Source organism: Coregonus lavaretus (genome assembly GCF_964263955.1).
Source record: "Coregonus lavaretus genome assembly, chromosome: 1".
In the NCBI taxonomy this organism is placed as follows: Eukaryota; Metazoa; Chordata; class Actinopteri; order Salmoniformes; family Salmonidae; genus Coregonus; species Coregonus lavaretus.
The window spans coordinates 30,099,744-30,123,704 of NC_139988.1; the positions used below are offsets into that span (position 1 = coordinate 30,099,744).

Genomic DNA, 23,961 nt, shown 5'->3' on the forward strand with positions numbered 1-23,961 from the left:
GTCTCCAGATCTGAACCCAATAGAAAATCTTTGGAGGGAGCTGAAAGTCCGTATTGCCCAGCGACAGCCCCGAAACCTGAAGGATCTGGAGAAGGACTGTATGGAGGAGTGGGCCAAAATCCCTGCTGCAGTGTGTGCAAACCTGGTCAAGACCTACAGGAAACGTATGATCTCTGTAATTGCAAACAAAGGTTTCTGTACCAAATATTAAGTTCTGCTTTTCTGATGTATCAAATACTTATGTCATGCAATAAAATGCAAATTATTTACTTAAAAATCATACATTGTTATTTTCTGGATTTTTGTTTTAGATTCCGTCTCTCACAGTTGAAGTGTACCTATGATAAAAATTACAGACCTCTACATGCTTTGTAAGTAGGAAAACCTGCAAAATCGGCAGTGTATCAAATACTTGTTCTCCCCACTGTATGTTGGATACCAAAGAAAATGTTTAATTGGCTACAACAATGTTTGCTGAGTTGGTTGTCACTACTGCCTCTGCTTCAATGTACTGTATCACTGCTACAATGTATCACAGAAACGTTTTCATGCTAATTTTTTTTATCCATTCTCATCTTTTCTGCCTGGGATTTCAGAACGTACTACCAAGCACAACCATTGAAAATTCAGGTGTGTCTTGGGGTAAGGCCCGCCCCATTTTACCTTACATGGCATTGTATGGGAATTTGATTGACAGCAGGCAGCAGCTGCTGAACAGCCCAGACATGGCGGAGGATACAGTGTAAGTGGGGAACGGCGAGAGAGTTACGATAGTTTTCCTAGCAGTTGAGTCGGTATAGTGCATTATGGAAAAAGCAAATGTGTTAGGGCAGGTTTTCGTCGGAATAACGCAAAAATGGAAGAAGTTGCCAGACGTAAGTAAGCTGGGAAAATGTATCTCTGTTTAGTGCAGTCTACGGCTGTAGGCAACAAATATGGCTTCTTGTGCCTTTTCCTATTTGTTATAAACAACTGCTCTCCCATGCCATTACATATCATGGCTGTTCTGCAAAATTCATACAAGTGACAATTAGGAAGTTCGTTCCTTGTTCGCTTACCGGGCAGGGGGTCATTTTGGAGAAATAAAGCCGAGGATACGTTAGCTAACCAGTCTGCTAGCTAGTTAGCTAGCTACGGAACTAAAGCGAACGGCAATGGAGCCAAAGCACAAAGAGTTGTTAGACCAATGCCACCAAAACTTGCTGGACTCCATAACAGACGCAGACCGACTGATAGAGTTGCTGATACTATCCGGTACTCTGAGCCAGCTCGACCGCTTCGAACTGGACCAAAACTGCTCTTCCAGCGCGGAGAAAGTGGACCAGCTTTTGAAGATGCTTGTGAACAAGGAAAGCGACCATTTCCTCGAGCTGTGTGTGGCCTTGGAAAAGGCGTACCCTGACCTGTATTCTGCACTCTTTACTAACGGCGGTGGACCCGTGGACCATTCGTCCGGTAAGGCACCATGCACGCATGCAACACTTTTGCACAGTAGGATGCATGCTTGCTACATTCCTCTACACAGCATGTGAGATATTGAACAAGTGTTACGGCTACCCCAAGTCTCATAATGCACTTACAGGGTGGTCCCCCGTGCAATACTTCTATGGATAATTGACTAGGTCATTCTCATTATGTTTATTAGCAGAGCATGTTGACATTAGGGGTGTTGATATGCTGCATTCGAAGCCATAACTTGATAACTTTGGTAACAACCTAAAATGTTACAAAATTTCCATTCCGTTTTCAGCATCACATTGTTCATTCCACAGCAATATTTCACCTTCAAAAAGCTAGTAATCACCAGCAGAGGCATAGAGGCCACAGGCTCTAAAACCAAACTCATCACATCATCACTTTTCTACATGGGAGTGAGTGGACTCTGCTACTCTGTGGCTAGGCAGTAGATGCTAAATTAACATACTTGCAGTCCCTCCATTTGAATGAGAACAGTTTAGTCATTTAGCAGATGCTCTTATCCAGAGCGACTTACAGGAGCAATTAGGGTTAAGTGCTTTGCTCAAGGGCACAGTGACAGATTTTTAACCTAGTCTGCTCTGGGATTCCAATCAGCGACCTTTCGGTTACTGGCCCAACGCTCTTAACCTCTTATTTTATTTCTTCCAGACACACTTCAGAGACCTTATGTATCCAGGCCACAACATATTCGGCACAGTTGCAATGTAGGCTACATAGCCTGTAGTAAAATCATGGAGTGGCCTACAAAGTGGACCTATTCTACAGTGTATAGGATACAGATGGGGCTATTTCACTGTATTTAGGTTTCATTTTTTCCATCAAACTAATTTGTGTCCTTTTTAATTTAGATTATTAGGGGAACTGAAATGCAGTAGGGTAATTCCATGGTTACGGAATTACGCTGACTTTTTTACTTTATAATGTATACCAAACAAAAACCATTGATTTCAAAGTTTGATCAACCCATAGAACTCTATGCACAAGGACTACTTTTAACAATTTCCACTGACAATTTTACAAAAACACATTTACAGGAAGAACTGTGCAGATACAATGTTTGGTAACAGAATAAAACTGAGGAAGATTTTACCGTAATTCTGTTACCAAACTATGCATCTGCACAGTTTTTCTAGTAAAATATTTGTTCTTTACTGTGTAAATTGTTTAAAGTAGTTATTATTCATAGAGTTGTATGGTTTTTTAAAGGTCAATGCAGCCGTTTTTATCTCCATATCAAAACATTTCCGGGTAACCATTTAAATACCTTACTGTGATTTTTTTCAATTAAAATGGTCAAATGAAGCAAGGAAGATTTTCGCTAGGACTGTCTGGGAGTGGGGAGGGGAAAACTGAAAACTAGCTATTATTGGCAAAGAGGTTTGGAACTCTCTTTCTTATTGGTCTATTAACTAATCTGGTTATTATATATATATATATATATATTTTTATATGCCATTTAGCAGACGCTTTTATCCAAAGCGACTTACAGTCATGCGTGCATACATTTTTTTTTTTGTGTATGGGTGGTCCCGGGGATCGAACCCACTACCTTGGCGTTACAAGCGCCGTGCTCTACCAGCTGAGCTACAGAGGACCACATCAGGCAGGCCAAAACTCCATCCCACCAAAACAGGCTGAAATTCAGGCTGTCTTTTCAAACAGCTCTTACCCTAAAAGGGATATTCCAACCGCACAGTGTGGAAATGTATATAAAACACAGGAAAATCCTGTTTTTGTCTGCAATGGGTCTTTAAACTTTGAAATCAATGGTTTTTGTTTGGCATACATTTTAAAGTAAAAAATCAGTCTCACTGTAATTCCGTTACCGTGGAATTGCCCAGTAGTTTATTCTAGGTAGGGTTAGATGTGCACAGCAATCTCCCAAGTTGCCATCAATGGTTTTCAATACTAATATCATGTAATTTGCATTTCCATCCAAAGACAAGTGCTTCCTCCTATATTATATGCTCACAGATTAGATAGCCTGACTTGTTTCCATGGAAACGCTCTTGCGGCTGACGTGCCGTTTCATATCGACCCTAGCGTGGCATGCGTGCGTAAAACCATGCTTATAAATCCATAATATGGCACCAGTCATATTCTCTATTTTCCATGTACAGGAATGGGCCTATAAGCCAGTAGTATACTATACCCCCAGTTATTGTCCTACTAGACCATTAAAATGTCTGTTAGACAGTGGCTGTGTGGGGAGACAGGAGAGGCTAAATCAAGACAGTCTCAAGTCATTGCATTTATCAGGAGTTTACTTTATAGGCCTATTACTCTCCCATGATGAATCCTACTGGTCATCTGAGAGACCTATATGAAAACGTTAATTATGAAGAGAGTTAACACAAGTCTTCAGGTCTCACGCAAGGTCACTTATCACACAGGCATGGTTCACTCACTGAACCACCTCTGGTACACTTGCAACATTTGCTATTTGCACATTGCAACCTTGGTGTTTAATTCTGTAGATGAGAGGAGCAGCAGCAGGGCTGTATGTATGTAACCTCGGCTGCATCCCAGAAGGCACCTTATGGGCCCTAGTCAAAAGTAGAGCACTACATAGAGGATATGGTGCCATTTAGGGCGCAAACCTAGTGGGTTCATGGTGGTTATTCACCAGAGGATTAGCTCTACTCTGCCTGCCTGTTGTAAGCTCTCTCTGTGAGACCTGTATTATCATGCCTCCACAGCCCTCTCCTCTGTATTAGCTCCTGCTCCCTCCCGGCTGCTGCTGCCTTGGCACAGAGAGAGAGCAAGGCAGGCGGCTGTAGTCGAGAGGTATTTTTGAACACTTTTCATTATCTTTAGTGCAGCGATTCAGGCTGACGCGATTACTGCATTTAACCAGGCTGCCTGGCTGGTGAGAGAGTGGAGACGAGCCTCCTAGTTGCTTCAGGCAGAGAGCGTGAGGGAGCGTGGAGATGAGACTGAGCTCCAGTGTGTGTGTGTGTGATCTGCGCTGATAGCAACCTGCTCTCAAGCCATTCTCTCATACTGGCTGCCTTTGCTGTTCCTCACTGGCAGGCTCCCTCTGGCCTTCACTGAGACACTCTCACACACACACCGAGACACACCCCTCTAACTTAAAGCCGCACTCACACACACTTGCATGCACGTAGACAGTGACAGCAGTGAAGGAGGAGCAGGGATGGTTCAAAGCAGAGTTCTCCTCCTCCAACCCTCCCAATATGGCTGCTGTAGGAAACTGAGATACATTTTGTCCCTTTATTTTATGAATCATTAATTGAATCTCAAAATCCAGGCATGTCACATCATTGCACAAAAAACAGGGCCCTAATTCCACGTTTGTTTATCATGTTAATTATTTTAATGGAATATTTAAATTAATTAATCCTATCAATCCGTCAAACTGCCAATATGAGAATTGTTTTATATTTAGTCAAAATGAGAATATATCGCCTAAGTAGACTACACCAGTATCATTGCTTTGCCAATAAGAAACCATGCTAGAGCATTTCAAGCTGATTTCATTCATACACATTGCAATAATCAAAACCAATTTCATTCCTTGACTTCGTCCTCTGCAGTGCTTTGTTGTTGTTTCACCTATAGTGTAGTTATACCTATACCTCTACTTACTGTGTGTGACATTGATTCAAACACACACAAGGTGTGACGCAATGCTCCCTGACAGGATGCTGTGTCTGCGTCCACTCCATCTCCTGCTCCCTCGCTTCGTGTGTGTAGAAGATGGGCCATTGCCTCTGGGTGACTGTGCTATACCGCAACTCAGCTCAGAGGTGTGTGCGCTAGTGCTGGCACAATTAACATACAACTGTGTAACCGACGGTTATGGTTGAAGACCGTTATGAAAATAAAATAACCATTGAATAGAACGAATACAATAGGCTTTGAACCTCTAACCCTAGCAATTTCACTGGTAAACTCATTGGTACACTCGCAATGGCTGCCTAGTCTTGTAATGCAATAATTTCCATGGCAATGTAGAATGTTAATTCAAATGATATTAACTGATGTGGCTCATGCAGTGGAATGTATTTTTTGTAATGTCAGTTGAGTTCAACCAATCACAGCACATTTTTGCACATATTTTACTTCCTGCTTTGCTCCTATGGTTACACTTGCATTGACCGCCAGTCCACCCATTATGGCATCATTGGCTTGAATGGGGAGGAAATGTCTGTTCTATTCATTCTATTTCTATGGCAGCACATGCAGTCAGGAGTGGAGGAGAGGAGAAAATGTGCATAAAAAAAACAAAAAACAAAATATTTTAAACGTGCAATATACAGAAATCACTCCACAATTTCCTGGTTGCAAAAATTATAATAGTTCGCCTAATTTCAGTTTGTGACAATACAAGCAGTGCATAGTGTAGAGAATTTGTATGTTTTTTAATTTAATTTAATTTTTTTGGGGTAGATCAGCTTTAATATTGCAGATAGATTGTAACTTCCATCCATGTAATTGTCTGCATCACTACCAATCCCCCATATGTTTTTTTTTTCTTGCATATATATATATATATATATATATATATATATATATATATATATATACAGTGAGGGAAAAAAGTATTTGATCCCCTGCTGATTTTGTACGTTTGCCCACTGACAAAGACATGATCAGTCTATAATTTTAATGGTAGGTTTATTTGAACAGTGAGAGACAGAATAACAACAAAAAAATCCAGAAAAATGCATGTCAAAAATGTTATGAATTGATTTGCATTTTAATGAGGGAAATAAGTATTTGACCCCTCTGCAAAACATGATTTAGTATTTGGTGGCAAAACCCTTGTTGGCAATCACAGAGGTCAGACGTTTCTTGTAGTTGGCCACCAGGTTTGCACACATCTCAGGAGGGATTTTGTTCCACTCCTCTTTGCAGATCTTCTCCAAGTCATTAAGGTTTCGAGGCTGACATTTGGCAACTCGAACCTTCAGCTCCCTCCACAGATGTTCTATGGGATTAAGGTCTGGAGACTGGCTAGGCCACTCCAGGACCTTAATGTGCTTCTTCTTGAGCCACTCCTTTGTTGCCTTGGCCGTGTGTTTTGGGTCATTGTCATGCTGGAATACCCATCCACGACCCATTTTCAATGCCCTGGCTGAGGGAAGGAGGTTCTCACCCAAGATTTGACGGTACATGGCCCCATCCATTGTCCCTTTGATGCGGTGAAGTTGTCCTGTCCCCTTAGTAGAAAACCCCCCCAAAGCATATTGTTTCCACCTCCATGTTTGACGGTGGGGATGGTGTTCTTGGGGTCATAGGCAGCATTCCTCCTCCTCCAAACACGGCGAGTTGAGTTGATGCCAAAGAGCTCGATTTTGGTCTCATCTGACCACAACACTTTCACCCAGTTCTCCTCTGAATCATTCAGATGTTCATTGGCAAACTTCAGACGGCCCTGTATATGTGCTTTCTTGAGCAGGGGGACCTTCCGGGCGCTGCAGGATTTCAGTCCTTCACGGCGTAGTGTGTTACCAATTGTTTTCTTGGTGACTATGGTCCCAGCTGCCTTGAGATCATTGACAAGATCCTCCCGTGTAGTTCTGGGCTGATTCCTCACCGTTCTCATGATCATTGCAACTCCACAAGGTGAGATCTTGCATGGAGCCCCAGGCCGAGGGAGATTGACAGTTCTTTTGTGTTTCTTCCATTTGCAAATAATCGCACCAACTGTTGTCATCTTCTCACCAAGCTGCTTGACGATGGTCTTGTAGCCCATTCCAGCCTTGTGTAGGTCTACAATCGTGTCCCTGACATCCTTGGAGAGCTCTTTGGTCTTGGCCATGGTGGAGAGTTGGGAATCTGATTGATTGATTGCTTCTTTTATACAGGTAACAAACTGAGATTAGGAGCACTCTCTTTAAGAGTGTGCTCCTAATCTCAGCTCATTACCTGTATAAAAGACACCTGGGAGCCAGAAATCTTTCTGATTGAGAGGGGGTCAAATACTTATTTCCCTCATTAAAATGCAAATCGATTTATAAAAATTTTGACATGCGTTTTTCTGGATTTTTTTGTTGTTATTCTGTCTCTCACTGTTCAAATAAACCTACCATTAAGATTATAGACTGATCATGTCTTTGTTAGTGGGCAAACGTACAAAATCAGCAGGGGATCAAATACTTTCTTCCCTCACTGTATATATATATATATATATATATATATACACACACACAGTGGGGAGAACAAGTATTTGATACACTGCCGATTTTGCAGGTTTTCCTACTTACAAAGCATGTAGAGGTCTGTAATTCTATACATACGTACATACAGTGGCGTGCGCAAGTATTGACCCCCCTTGGCATTTTTCCTATTTTGTTGCCTTACAACCTGGAATTAAAATTGATTTTTTGGTGTTTTGTATCATTTGATTAACACAACATGCCTACCACTTTGAAGATGCAAAATATTTTTTATTGTGAAACAAACAAGAAATAAGACAAAAAAACAGAACTTGAGCTTGCATAACTATTCACCCCCCCAAAGTCAGTACTTTGTAGAGCCACCCTTTGCAGCAATTACAGCTGCAAGTCTCTTGGGGTATGTCTCTATAAGCTTGGCACGTCTAGCCACTGGGATCTTTGCCCATTCTTCAAGGCAAAACTGCTCCAGCTCCTTCAAGTTGGATGGGTTCCGCTGGTGTACAGCAATCTTTAAGTCATACCACATATTCTCAATTGGATTGAGGTCTAGGCTTTGACTAGGCCATTCTAAGCCATTTAAATGTTTCCCCTTAAACCACTCGAGTGTTGCTTTAGCAGTATGCTTAGGGTCATTGTCCTGCTGGAAGGTGAACCTCCGTCCCAGTCTCAAATCTCTGGAAGACTGAAACAGGTTTCCCTCAAGAATTTCCCTGTATTTAGCGCCATCCATCATTCCTTTAATTCTGACCAGTTTCCCAGTCCCTGCCGATGGAAAAACATCCCCACAGCATGATGCTGCCAACAACATGCTTCACTGTGGGGATGGTGTTCTTGGGGTGATGAGAGGTGCTGGGTTTGCACCAGACATAGCGTTTTCCTTGATGGCCAATAAGCTCAATTTTAGTCTCATCTGACCAGAGTACCTTCTTCCATATGTTTGGGGAGTCTCCCACATGCCTTTTGGCGAACACCAAACGTGTTTGCTTATTTTTTTATTTTTGCAATGGCTTTTTTCTGGCCACTCTTCCGTGAAGCCCAGCTCTGTGGAGTGTACGGCTTAAATTGGTCCTATGGACAGATACTCCAATCTCCGCTGTGGAGCTTTGCAGCTCCTTCAGGGTTATCTTTGGTCTCTTTGTTGCCTCTCTGATTAATGCCCTCCTTGCCTGTTCCGTGAGTTTTGGTGGGCGGCCCTCTCTTGGCAGGTTTGTTGTGGTGATGTTCAAAGTTTGGGATATGTTTTTATAACCCAACCCTGATCTGTACTTCTCCACAACTTTGTCCCTGACCTGTTTGGAGAACTCCTTGGTCTTCATGGTGCCGCTTGCTTGGTGGTGCCCCTTGCTTAGTGGTGTTGCAGACTCTGGGACCTTTCAGAACAGGTGTGTGTGTGTATATGTGTGTATATATATATATATATATATATATATATATATATATATATATATATATATATATATATATATATATATATATATATATATATATGAGATCATGTGACACTTAGATTGCACACAGGTGGACTTTATTTAACTAATTATGTGACTTCTGAAGGTAATTGGTTGCACCAGATCTTATTTAGGGGCTTCATAGCAAAGGGGGTGAATACATATGCACGCACCACTTCTTTTTATTTTTTATTTTTTTTATTTTATTTCACCTTTATTTAACCAGGTAAGCCAGTTGAGAACAGGTTCTCATTTACAACTGCGACCTGGCCAAGATAAAGCAAAGTAGTGCAATAAAAACAACACAGAGTTACATATGGGGTAAAAAAAAAAACAAAGTCAGAAATACAACAGAAAATATATATACAGTGTGTGCAAATGTAGCAAGTTATGGAGGTAAGGCAATAAATAGGCTATAGTGCAGAATAATTACAATAGTATTAACACTGGAATGCTAGATGTGCAAGAGATTATGTGCAAATAGAGATACTGGGGTGCAAAAGAGCAAAATAAATAACAATATAGGGATGAGGTAGTTGGGTGGGCTAATTTCGGATGGGCTGTGTACAGGTGCAGTGATCGGTAAGGTGCTCTGACAACTGATGCTTAAAGTTATTGAGGGAGATAAGAGTCTCCAGCTTCAGAGATTTTTGCAATTCGTTCCAGTCATTGGCAGCAGAGAACTGGAAGGAATGGCGGCCAAAGGAGGTGTTGGCTTTGGGAATGACCAGTGAGATATACCTGCTGGAGCGCAGACTACGGGTGGGTGCTGCTATGGTGACCAATGAGCTAAGATAAGGCGGGGATTTGCCTAGCAGTGATTTATAGATGGCCTGGAGCCAGTGGGTTTGACGACGAACATGTAGTGAGGACCAGCCAACAAGAGCGTACAGGTCACAGTGGTGGGTAGTGTATGGGGCTTTGGAGACAAAACGGATGGCACTGTGATAGACTACATCCAATTTGCTGAGTAGAGTGTTGGAGGCTATTTTGTAAATTACATCGCCGAAGTCAAGGATCGGTAGGATAGTCAGTTTTACGAGGGCATGTTTGGCAGCATGAGTGAAGGAGGCTTTATTGCGAAATAGGAAGCCGATTCTAGATTTAACTTTGGATTGGAGATTCTTTATGTGAGTCTGGAAGTTGAGTTTACAGTCTAACCAGACACCTAGGTATTTGTAGTTGTCCACATACTCTAGGTCAGACCCGTCGAGAGTGGTGATTCTAGTCGGGTGGGCGGGTGCCAGCAGCGTTCGATTGAAAAGCATGCATTTAGTTTTACTAGTGTTTAAGAGCAGTTGGAGGCTACTGAAGGATTGTTGTATGGCATTGAAGCTCGTTTGGAGGTTTGTTAACACAGTGTCCAATGAAGGGCCAGATGTATACAAAATGGTGTCGTCTGCGTAGAGGTGGATCTGAGAGTCACCAGCAGCAAGAGCGACATCATTGATATACACGGAGAAAAGTGTCGGCCCAAGAATTGAACCCTGTGGCACCCCCATAGAGACTGCCATAGGTCCAGACAACAGGCCCTCCGATTTGACACACTGAACTCTATCTGAGAAGTAGTTGGTGAACCAGGCGAGGCAGTCATTTGAGAAACCAAGGCTATTTAGTCTGCCAATAAGAATGCGGTGGTTGACAGAGTCGAAAGCCTTGGCCAGGTCGATGAAGACGGCTGCACAGTACTGTCTATTATCAATCGCGGTTATAATATCGTTTAGGACCTTGAGCGTGGCTGAGGTGCACCCGTGATCAGCTCGGAAACCGGATTGCATAGCGGAGAAGGTACGGTGGTATTCGAAATGGTCGATGATCTGTTTGTTAACTTGGCTTTCGAATACTTTCGAAAGGCAGGGCAGGATGGATATAGGTCTGTAGCAGTTTGGATCTAGAGTGTCACCCCCTTTGAAGAGGGGGATGACCGCGGCAGCTTTCCAATCTCTGGGGATCTCAGACGTTATGAAAGAGAGGTTGAACAGACTAGTAATAGGGGTAGCGACAATTTCAGCGGCTAGTTTTAGAAAGAAAGGGTCCAGATTGTCTAGCCCAGCTGATTTGTAGGGGTCCAGATTTTGCAGCGCTTTCAAAACATCAGCTGTCTGAATTTGTGTGAAGGAGAAGCGGGGGGGGCATGGGCAAGTTGCAGCAGAGGGTGAAGAGTTGGTGGCCGGGTTAGTGGTAGCCAGATGGAAAGCATGGCCAGCTGTAGCAAAATGCTTGTTGAAATTCTCGATTATTGTAGATTTATCGGTGGTGATAGTGTTTCCTAGCCTCAGTGCAGTGGGCAGCTGGGAGGAAGTGCTCTTATTCTCCATGGACTTTACAGTGTCCCAGAACTTTTTGGAGTTAGTGCTACAGGATGCAAATTTCTGTTTGAAAAAGTTAGCCTTTGCTTTCCTGACTGCTTGTGTATATTGGTTCCTAACTTCCCTGAAAAGTTGCATATCGCGGGGGCTATTTGATGCTAATGCTGTACGCCACAGGATGTTTTTGTGCTGGTCAAGGGCAGTCAAGTCTGAGGAGAACCAGGGGCTATATCGGTTCTTAGTTCTGTATTTTTTGAATGGGGCATGTTTATTTAAGATTGAGAGGAAATTACTTTTAAGGAACAACCAGGCATCCTCTACTGACGGAATGAGATCTATATCCATCCAGGATACCTGGGCCAGGTCAATTAGGAAGGCCTCCTCGCTAAAGTGTTTTAGGGAGCGTTTGACAGTGATGAGGGGTGGTCGTTTGACCGCGGACCCGTTACGGACGCAGGCAATAAGGCAGTGATCGCTGAGATCCTGGTTGAAGACAGCTGAGGTGTATTTAGAGGGTATGTTAGTCAGGATGATATCTATGAGGGTACCCATGTTTACGGATTTAGGGTTGTACCTGGTAGGTTCGTTGATAATTTGCGTGAGGTTGAGGGCATCTAGCTTGGATTGTAGGATGGCTGGGGTATTAAGCATATCCCAATTTAGGTCACCAAGCAGTACAAACTCTGAGGATAAATGGGGGGCAATCAATTCACATATGGTGTCCAGGGCACAGCTGGGGGCTGAGGGGGGTCTGTAGCAAGCGGCAACAGTGAGAGACTTATTTCTGGAAAGGTGGATTTTTAGAAGTAGAAGCTCAAACTGTTTGGGCACAGACCTGGATAGTATGATAGAGCTCTGCAGGCTATCTACAGTAGATTGCAACTCCACCCCCTTTGGCAGTTCTATCTAGACGGAAAATGTTATAGTTGGGGATGGAAATTTCAGAATTTTTGGTGGCCTTCCTGAGCCAGGATTCAGACACTGCTAGAACATCAGGGTTGGCAGAGTGTGCTAACGCAGTGAATAACTCAAACTTAGGAAGTAGACTTCTGATATTTATGTGCAAGAAACCAAGACTTTTGCGATTACAGAAGTCATCAAATGATAGCGCCTAGGGAGTAGGAGTGATACTGAGGGCTACAGGGCCTGGGTTAGCCTCTACATCACCAGAGGAACAGAGGAGGACTAGAATAAGGATACGGCTAAAGGCTTTAAGAACTGGTCTTCTAGTGCGTTGGGTACATAGAATAAAGGGGGCAGATTTCCGGGTGTTATAGAAAAGATTCAGGGCATTATGTACAGACAAGGATATGGAAGGATATGAGTAAAGTGGAGGTAAACCTAAGCGTTGGGTAACGATGAAAGAGATAGCATCGCTGGAGGCATCAATTGAGTCGGTCTCCGCGTGTATTGGGGGAGGTGCAAAGGAGCTATCTAAGGCAGGTTTAGCTAGGCTGGGGGGTCTACAGTGATATAGTACAATTAGAAATAACCGAAACAACAATAAACTAACCATGTTTGGGCTGAGGCTAAACATAAACAGGATGTAGTACCGTAAAAAGGAACAGTCCAGCAGATATCAGCTGTATAGCTGAGTTATCATAAGGTCCGGTGGTGAAGTACTAGTGAGTAAGAGGCCACGGCTAGCGGGCCAGGGCTAGCAGATGGATGGAATCTTCGTGGTTAACGTCGTAACCACATCAGACGATTTCGTCGGCAGACCAGTCGTGTAGGATCGGCGGGGCTCCGTGTCAACACTAGGTGGTCCCGTCCGGTTGACAGAGAGGTAGATAGCCGGGAGATGGGCCTAGCTCAGGATAATTAGCCAGACCACAGCGTCCGTTTTGTTGTAGCTAGCTGGTAGCGACGAATCCGGAGTTAAAGGTCCAGTGATTCAATGATTCCGGCGGAAAAACTGATATGTTCTGGGTCGATAACGCGCTGTGCAGACTGGCCGAATATCCGGTGATCAATGTCCAGTGATTAAAATTAATCCCGCAGAAAAAAAATCCAATGTTCTGGGTGAAACACCGCTAGCTATGGCTAATAGCAAGTAGCTAGTTAGCTGGCTAGCTGGCTAGCTAGTTTCACTGGAGATTCTAGATAAAAGGTAAGTCAATAATAGAATCCGTTCCACATTGAGTGAGGCGGGTTGCAGGAAAGTATATTTTGTAGAAGGATGAAAAGTCTGATAGGGAAATAGGTACGAAAAATACAAAAAAACAAGGTATTTACAGGCTATTTACAGACACACGACAGAAACAGGACTGCACTACTTCGCCATCTTGGAATACAGTTCTCCGTTATATATAAAAATAAAAATAAAACTTGTTTTAAATAAGTTATTTTTTTTATTTCACTTCACCAATATGGACTATTTTGTGTTTGTCCATTACATGAAATCCAAATAAAAATTCATTTAAATTACATGCAACAAAATAGAACAAACGCCAAGGGAGATGAATACTTTTCCAAGGCACTATACATACACATTTAAATATATATATTCCCCTTTATTACTTTCCAACCCCACCACCCCTTCCGTAATTGGAGTAAACTAGTGAACAACAACGCTTAGGCCTCTGCTTCCAGCTTATACTATAGTTGGTCCCGTGTAGCTCAGTTGGTAGAGCATGGCGTTTGCAACGCCAGGGTTGTGGTTTCGATTCCCACGGGGGGGCCAGTATGAAAAACGTATGCACTCACTAACTGTAAGTCGCTCTGGATAAGAGCGTCTGCTAAATGACTCAAATGTAAATGTAATATACATTTTATGGACACAGTCAATTTTACAATAATTATATTTTGTTTGTTTTTACTCCTGAACTTCCTCAACCTCTCCGATCATTTTCATGATCTCCATCCGGTTTTCTTCTATATGCCATATCTTTCTAACTGTGTTCTTTCACAAAAGCTCTCAACCTATAACCTATATACTTATTATGGACACAGTATGCTTTACATTAGTTATCTTGTTATTATTAGTTGTTATTAGTCCCATCTTTCAGCTCCATTCAACACCTCCCATCTATCGCTTAACACCATCCATATTGGATTTCCATTTGCCATAGATTTTTCAACTGTACTGTGATGTTTCACAAAAGTTCTGAACCTTTCTATTCTCATTGTTTCTACAAAAGTATTATTATATTATTGATCGATCCACAGGGTTAGCTCCAGGAAAATATTGCAATCCTTCAGCCATTCCTGGACCTGTGACCAAAAACAAGCTACAATTGGACAGTACCAAAACAAATGATCTAATGATTCTGTCTCTTCGCAGCAAAATCTGCAGAGCTGGGAAGATTGTATCCCCAATATGAATAACATTCTATTGGTAGCAAGAATTTTGTGTAATTTAAATTGACAAATTCTAAGTTTTGAATTCAGCGTCGTTTTGCGTATCAGTTCATAAACACTATGCCATGGAATCGGTACGTAAAAAATCTCTTTGCAACTATGTTGCAATCGATATGGGACGGCTGTCAATCCTTTGGTCCTTAAATTAACAAAGTATACCAGTTTCATTTATCACAATTTTCTTTAACCAATTATTTTCTTTAATGCAGGGCTGACTGACAAGATCCTTACCTTTTCCACTTTCCACTTCCATTTTTGCGGTAATGCTGCAATTATTTGGTTGTAATTTTGGGTAGAGCAGACATTTCCATATGTTTTTGTTAGCGGCATGTGCGACAACTCCACCAGTCCTACCTATGATATCATTTACGAAGATTATACCTTAAAAAAAAAAAAATTCTTCAAAAGATAATGTTTTTTTTATTAATTAGTATATTTTAGTTTAACCACAATATTTGTTGCATTATTTGTTCTGTAGTTTCTGGAGGATTAAATTGAAATTGCAACCAACTTTCTATGGCTTGTTTTAGAAATAGTGATATTTGGGAGATTCTTTCCTTTTCAAATAACTGAAAGTGAGAGGTTGTAATCTGAATAAAGGGGAAAAGGCCATTCTTGAACATGGGGTGAGACAATCTTACTAATTTGCAAGAGAACCAGTTCGGATTTAAGTATAACTTTTGTAGGACTGAAGCTTTTAGTGATAGGTCTAATGCTTTAATATTTAATCATTTCTGTCCTCCGAATTCATATTCATTATATAAATAGGCCCGTTTAATATTGTCTGGCTTGCCATTCCAAATAAAATGGAATCTTTTTTTCTCATGTAATTTAAATAACTGTTAGCTTGGCGTAGGCAAGACCATAAGCAAATAGGTAAACTGGGATAATACTAAAGAGTTAATCAGGGTGATTTTTCCACAAATAGACAAGTATTATTTACCTTTCCATGGTAGCAAGATCTTATCTATTTTTGTCAACTTTCTATTAACATTTATTGGAGTGAGATCATTTATTTCATTTGGGATATGTATTCCGAGTATATCCACATCACCATCAGACCATTTATTAGTAAACTACATGGTAATGTAAAATTTTTATTTTCTAGTGATCCAATACATAATATAGTACATTTTTATCATAATTTGGTTGTAATCCAGAGAGGTTAGAACATTTATCTAGATCCTCTATGAGGCTGTGGAGGGATTCAAGTTGTGGATTTAAAAGAAAACATGAATCATCAGCGTACAATGACACCTTTGTTTTTAAGCCCTGAATTTCTAATCCCTTGATATTATTGTTGGATCTGATTTTAATAGCTAACATTTCGACAGCCATAATAAATAGATATGCCGATAGTGGACAACCTTGTTTTACTGTCCTTGACAGTTTAAAACTTTCTGAGAAATAGCCATTATTGACTATTTTACACCTAGGGTTACTATACATGATTTTAACACATTTTATAAGAGATTCTCCAAAATTGAAATGCTCCAGGCATTTATATATCAACTCAAGTCGTACTTTATCAAATGCCTTTTCAAAGTCTGCTATGAATAGCAGGCCTGGTTTACCAGATTTTTCATAGTGTTCTATTGTTTCCAGTACTTGCCTTATATTATCTCCAATGTATCGTATTTTTAATTTTATGCGCTATACATTTTGCTAGAATTTTTGCATCACATAGTGTAGAGAATTATTGAACCATCTAAATCGCTGTGAAATATATATAGTCAATAACCAAAAATATTGTATTTTCAGCTGTTTGAAGCTGGTGTACAAAACCGAAGGAGGCGCAAACACAAAACTTAAGAGCGGGATGCATAGAAATGACGTTCATAGAACAGATCTACTGCTTCTTAGACTTGCCTTCAATTAGAATGACAGATCTATAACTCACATTCTATGTGAATTTGGTAATGTCGCCCAAAAAGTTACATATTGCAGCTTAATTTGTTTAGCTATTCTAGCAGTTATTATGGTGACCGCGGTCATTTAGCTGGCCAATTGCCATCATCTGAAATTCTGTGACCGTCACAGCCCTAGTGTGCAGTGTACTCAGAAAACACCTCTGTTTTTCTACATCACCACTGATCTGTGGTGAAGTGAGAGGCAGTTGTTAACAGCAGGCATCTCTTTCTGTATTCTTCTCTCACCAAATCCTCTAGCTATCTCACCCACCTTCCCAGTTTCTCTCTTTCTATGCGCCACAATTTCTCTTTTTTTTAGTTTTTCTTCAAACTTGGCAGAGTGGTGGTTACTCCTCTGTGGTGTTAGAGGGACTGGCGAGAGGTTTCTAGATGAGAGAGAGAGAGGGATACACACAGACAACGGGCCTTTTGTTTTGAAGTGTAACAGGCCCAAAGTGCTCAGTCAGGAGTTTGCTGTTGTGTGTGTGTTTGTGCGGACTAGGACAGGACCAGTGGGGCTGTCCGCCTGCCTGTCAACCAGTGTCCCACTCCTGGCAGCACATAAACCATGGGGACACAGTGAGTTATGTCCTGACACTGTCACTACCAACTAATGCTTTTATATCTCCTGGTATCTGACTACTGTAGCTTCTAGCTACATTCTATCTCGTTCTCTCTACCCCCTCTCTCTGCCACCCTACCCTCTCTCTCTCTTTCCCTCCCCCCTCTCTTTCTCTCTCTTTCCCTCCCCCCTCTCTTTCTCTCTCTTTCCCTCCCCCCTCTCTTTCTCTCTCTTTCCCTCCCCCCTCTCTTTCTCTCTCTCTTTCCCTCCCCCCTCTCTTTCTCTCTCTCTTTCCCTCCCCCCTCTCTTTCTCTCTCTCTTTCCCTCCCCCCTTTCTCTCCATGCATGTGTGTGTCTAGATTAGGCCATCAATCCATCCATTGTACACCCAGCTTGGCTGCTGGATATGATGTCATTTTATAACCCTTATTTTATACTACATGTAACAGGGCATTTTATTATTGCGCATTGCCGTGCTGGTGTATCCACTCCAGCATAACAGGTTACAACTAAAATGGGTAAAGATTGCTCTATTTTGTCAGACATAAACTGTAAAACGATCATTGCTGGAGGTGTTGTGACTACTCACTAATATTGACCAATAAATCAATCTGATTAAAGCCACATGTAGCCAATAAGAGATTTACGTGTTTTTTCTGGGTCAGTGGTGCCATCATCCCAATTTTAACTCTATTGATCTCTGATAGCCTATTACCCTGACCCTTTGTTTTCAATGCAGTGGGCTGATGTAAATGTTGATTTGGAAGTGGTGAGAGAGGTCGTCTCCTCTCCTTGTTGTGTGTGTGTGGTTGATTTCTGTGTGTGTGTGGTTTGTGTTCTGACTGTGCCAGAAGGCAGTGCAGCAGTAAGAACAGGGCTTCATTACCATTTACACGTGTTGTTGCTGTGCTTCCTAATCACCCCGCGAGGCAGAGGAAATGCCACAGTCTAAACTCGCACAGTGTGGTGAGGTCATGGAAATAAACAGACATAAGTACTCTCCTCTACAACTCTGTGACTCTCTTTCATCTACCACTCTCTCGTCTACCCCTCTCTTGATCATCGACCCCTCTGTCTTTCTCTCTCTTTTGCACCACTGTTTGTTCTTTCTCATCTGCCACTATCTCCTCTACCCTGATTCTGTCTGTCTACCCCGCTCAGTCTCTCTCCTCTACCCCGGTTCTGTCTGTCTACCCCGCTCAGTCTCTCTCCTCTACCCCGGTTCTGTCTGTCTACCCCGCTCAGTCTCTCTCCTCTACCCCAGTTCTGTCTGTCTACCCCGCTCAGTCTCTCTCCTCTACCCCAGTTCTGTCTGTCTACCCCGCTCAGTCTATCTCCTCTACCCTGGTTCTGTCTGTCTACCCCGCTCAGTCTCTCTCCTCTACCCCGGTTCTGTCTGTCTACCCCGCTCAGTCTCTCTCCTCTACCCCAGTTCTGTCTGTCTACCCCGATCAGTCTCTCTCCTCTACCCTTCTCTTTCTACTCTACCCCTCTGTATTTCCTCTTTTGCCCCTCTCTTGCTCTCTTCTCTACCTCTTTCTATCTCTCTCTCCCCCCATCCAGTCTCTGATGCATGACAAAAGGCCCATGTTTCCCTTCACTGTATGTAATGTCATGATAATGTATAGATCCGGTGTGATAATAACATACACTATATATACATAAGTATGTGGACACCCCTTCAAATTAGTGGATTCGGCTATTTCAGCCTCACCCTTTGCTGACAGGTGTATAAAATCGAGCACGCCGCCATGCAATCTCCATAGACAAACATTGGCAGTAGAATGGCCTTACTGAAGAGCTCAGTGACTTTCATCGTGGCACCGTCATAGGATGCCATCTTTCCAACAAGTCAGTTTGTAAAATTTCTGCCCTGCTAGAGCTGCAACTGTAAGTGCTGTTATTGTGAAGTGAAACTCCAGGAGCAACAACGGCTCAGGCGCAAAGCGGTAGGCCACACATGCTCACAGAACGGGACCTCTGAAGCGCGTAGCATGTAAAAATTGTTTGTCCTCGGTTGCAACACTCACTACCGAGTTCCAAACTACCTCTGGAAGCAACGTCAGCACAAGAACTGTTAGTCGGGAGCTTTGTGAAATGGGTTTCCATGGCCGAGCAGCTGCACACAAGCCTAAGATCACCATGAGCAATGCCAAGCGTCGGCTGGAGTGGTGTAAAGCTTGCTGCCATTGGACTCTGGAGCAGTGGAAACGCGTTCTCTGGAGCGATGAATCACGCTTCACCATCTGGCAGTCCGATTGACAAATCTGGGTTTGGCAGATGCCAGTAGAACACTGCCTGCCCGAATGCATAGTGCCAACTGTGAAGTTTGGTGGAGGAGGAATAATGGTCTGGGGCTGTTTTTCATTGTTCGGGCTAGGTCCCTTAGTTCCAGTGAATGGAAATCTTAATGCTACAGCAAACAATGGCTTTCTAGATGATTCTGTGCTTCCAACTTTGTGGCAACAGTTTGGTGAAGGCCCTTTCCTGTTTCAGCATGACAATGCCCCCGTGCACAAAGCGAGGTCCATACAGAAATGGTTTGTCGAGATCGGTGTGGAAGAACTTGACTGGCCTGCACAGATCCCTGACCTCAGCCCCATCAAACACCTTTGGGATGAATTGGAACGCCGACTGCGAGCCAGGCCTAATCGGCCAACATCAGTGCCCCGACCTCACTAATGCTCTTGTGGCTGAACGGAAGCAAGTCCCCGCAGCAATGTTCCAACATCTAGTGGAAAGCCTTCCCAGAAGAGTGGAGGCTGTTATAGCAGCGAAGGGGGGACCAACTCCATATTAATGCCCATGATTTTGGAATGAGATGTTCGACGAGAAAGTTTCCACATACTTTTGGTCATGTAGTGTGCTTACCTACATTGTTCATAAAGGAGCTACGGTATCTCTCATGGTTCTGGTCTTAGAGAAGATTTTAGAGAGAATTCAAGATTACATTCAGAATTTACGGATTACAACTGCATTCCTATGTAAAGCTATAGCCTAATGATGACTAAAAGCTTAGTACATAGCCAAGTGGTCACAGCATTCTGCTGCAGTTCTGCTGGTTTTCCCGTCTCCCTGGCATTTGATGCTACTGATTGGCTAGAGAATGCACACACTTGGAGAAGTGAGTCACTAGTCAAAAGACAAGGGAGAAATTCAACAGGACTACATCCCCTAGAGGACCAGTGCTGTTCACCTCTGTGTAGAGTCATGAGCTGCTATCATATTTCACCGTTGTTTTTTAAATTTAATAGTGGACCTCAACCCATGGCACAAGCAAAGGCTATACAGTATGAAGATGGGCAGAAACTGCTTATCCAATAGAAATTCCCGATCACACTTTGTAGGTTATGTCATGGCGACTTTGGCTAGCTAAGCCCATGCGCAGAAACACGTCATCGGTTCTAATGGTTGTCTCGCGCCGAACTGCGCATGTGCAGGCCATCAAATCAAAGGGTAAAGTTGTTTTTGAAGAAAATTTTAACGTATCAGTATGTCACTTTAACAAGGTTGGAGTAATAACATTTTCAACTACTTAAGACATTCGCTTGAGTCTACGTTGTGCCTTTAGATTTCGAGAAAATTAACAACCAAGGAAGGATTTTTCACTTCTGTCATTGACTTCTCAAACCCCAGCCTGGTCTGTTTAGTCTGTTTCGCAAGTGTTCCCGAAAGTCTCACGATGTACCCCCCCCCCCCTTGACGCGCGGCTCCAGCCGTGCGCTGACCCCGGGGACGGCCAGGAGGACGCGGAGCAGGGCGCGTGGGATGACTACGGTGGAACTCAGTCAGGAGGGATGGATCTAAAATGTCCCTCCTAGGCACCGTTCCTCCGGGCCGTACCCCTCCCACTCCACGAGATATTGTAGACCCCCCATCCGACGTCTCGAATCCACGATGGACCGGACCGAGTACGCCGGAGCCCCCTCGATGTCCAGTGGAGGAGTCTACAATATCTCTCTTATCTCATTGTCCTGGAGTGGACCAGCTACCACCGGCCTGAGGAGAGACACATGGAACGAGGGGTTAATGTGATAATCATTAGGCAGTTGTAACTTGTAGCAAACCTCGTTCAATCTCCTCAGGACTTTAAATGGCCCCACAAACCGCCGACCCAGCTTCCGGCAGGGCAGGCGAAGTGGCAGGTTTCGAGTCGAGAGCCAGATTCGATCTCCAGGTGCGTTGGGATTGGGATGAGACGACAGGCCTTAGAGAACCGATCTACAACGACCAGAATAGTGGTATTCCCCTGAGAGGGGGGAAGGTCCGTAACAAAGTCCACCGAGAGGTGAGACCACGGCCGTTGTGGAACGGGCAGGGGTTGTAACTTCCCCCTGGGCAGGTGTCTAGGCGCCTTACACTGAGCGCACACCGAGCAGGAGGAGACATAAACCCTCACGTCCCTAGCCAATGTTGGCCACCAGTACTTAACACTAAGGCAGTTCACTGTCCGGCCAATACCTGGATGTCCAGAAGAGGGTGACGTATGAGCCCAATAAATGAGACGATCACGGACCTCGAGCGGCACGTACGCCCGACCCACTGGACACTCTGGGGGAGTAGGGTCGGTGCGTAACGCCCGCTCAATTTCCGTATCGACCTCCCATACCACCGGTGCCACCAGACAAGACTCTGGCAGTATGGGAGTGGGCTCAATGGACCTCTCCTCTGTGTCATACCGCCTGGACAGGGCGTCTGCCTTACCGTTCTGGGACCCTGGGATGTAGGTTATCTTAAACACGAACCGGGTCAGAAACATGTTCCACCTAGCCTGACGAGGGTTCAATCTCCTAGCTGCCCGGATGTACTCCAGGTTACGGTGATCAGTCAGAATGCGAAAAGGGTGTTGAGCCCCCTCAAGCCAATGCCTCCACACCTTTAGAGCTTGAACCACGGCTAACAGCTCCCTGTCCCCTACGTCATAATTACGTTCCGCCGGGCTGCGCTTTTTAGGAGGCGTGCCTGAGCGTTGCGACAGTACTGCCCCAATCCCGGCCTCTGACGCGTCCACCTCTACCTGGAACGCTAAAGCGGGGTCCGGGTGCGCCAGCACCGGAGCCGAAGTGAACAGGTCCTTCAGTTTACCAAACGCCCTGTCCGCTTCAGCCGACCACTGCAAACGGACCGGGGCCCCCTTCAGCAGGGAAGTAATGGGAGCTGCTACCTGTCCAAAACCCCGGATAAACCTCCGGTAGTAATTGGCAAACCCCAAAAACTGCTGCACCTCTTTAACAGTGGTTGGGGTTTGCCAGTTACGCACGGCTGACACACGGTCAATCTCCATCTTCACCCCTGACGCGGACAACCGATGACCCAAGAAGGAGATGGACTCCTGGAAAAACAGACATTTATCTGCCTTGACATACAAGTCATGCTCCAACAGCCTACCCAACACTCGGCGCACCAAGGCTACATGCTCGGCTCGTGTAGAAGAGTACACTAGGATGTCGTCAATGTACACTACCACACCCTGCCCATGCAGGTCCCGGAAGATCTCGTCCACAAATGATTGGAAGACTGAAGGAGCATTCATTAACCCGTATGGCATGACGAGATACTCATAATGACCTGAGGTGGTACTAAATGCCGTCTTCCATTCATCTCCCTCCCTAATGCGCACTAAGTTATAGGCGCTCCTGAGATCCAGGTTTGTGAAGAAACGCGCTCCGCGTAATGATTCAGTCATACTCGCAATCAGAGGAAGAGGGTAACTGTATTTAACCGTGATCTGATTGAGACTACGATAATCAATACACGGGCACAACCCTCCATCCTTCTTCTTCACAAAAAAGAAACTTGAGGACGCAGGGGAAGTGGAGGACCGTATGTATCCTTGTCTCAGGGACTCGGCTATGTATGTCTCCATAGCCGCCGTCTCCTCTTGAGACAGAGGATACACATGGCTCCGCGGGAGTGCCGCACCTGTCTGGAGGTTTATCGCACAATCTCCCTGTCTATGAGGTGGCAATCACGTCGCCCTAGTCTTGCTGAACACGAGTGCCAAATCCTCATACTCAGGGGGAATGTGCATTGCGGGCACTTGGTTCGGACTCTCCACCGTGGTCGCCCCAACGGAAACACCTAAACATCGCCCAACACACTGGTCAGACCACTCCTTGAGAGCCCTCTGTTGCCACGAAATGGTGGGGTCATGGGTGATTAACCAAGGAAGCCCCAGCACCACGGGATACGCAGGAGAGTCGATCAGGTACAACTGAATGATCTCCTCATGACCCCCCTGCGTCTTCATCTTTAGTGGCGCTGTGACCTCCCTAATCAACCCAGATCCCAACGGGCGGCTATCTAGGGCATGGACAGGGAAGGGTACATCAACGGGCAGGAGGGGAATCCCTAACTTAATACAACATTTCCGATCAATAAAATTCCCAGCTGCGCCTGAATCGACTAGCGCCTTATGCTGGGAATGAGATGCAACCTGAGGAAATACCACAGGTATACACAAGTGAACAACAGAGAGCTCTGGGTGAGTGGGGCGCCTACTCACCTGGAATGACTCCCCAGTGCGTGACCTGTTGCCCCGACTCCCTGGAGACCCTCCCCAGCACCTAGCCGCAGTGTGTCCTCCACGGCCACAGTTGGTGCAGGGGACGGCCCCCCTCGGGCTCTCTCTCCTCCTCTCTCTAGCGCCAGCACCCCCGAGCTCCATAGGGCTAGGCTCGGAGATGCTGGGGGATGGAATGGACGGCCCCAACTCGGGACGTCCGCGGGTGGCCAGCAGGGTATCCA

The 23,961-nt window shown here is 44.2% G+C and overlaps 1 protein-coding gene across 1 annotated transcript in view; it reads left to right on the plus strand.

The window, feature by feature from the left end:
- Nucleotides 1-737: 737 nt before the first annotated feature.
- Nucleotides 738-23,961, plus strand: part of LOC311134734 (disks large homolog 5-like) — a 76,257-nt gene continuing 53,033 nt past the window's right edge. The window contains exon 1 of the mRNA XM_084168507.1: nucleotides 738-1,455. Within this exon, the coding sequence (XP_084024633.1) occupies nucleotides 1,155-1,455 (301 nt within the window). The 5' untranslated portion in view covers nucleotides 738-1,154. The remainder of the gene's footprint in view (nucleotides 1,456-23,961) is intronic.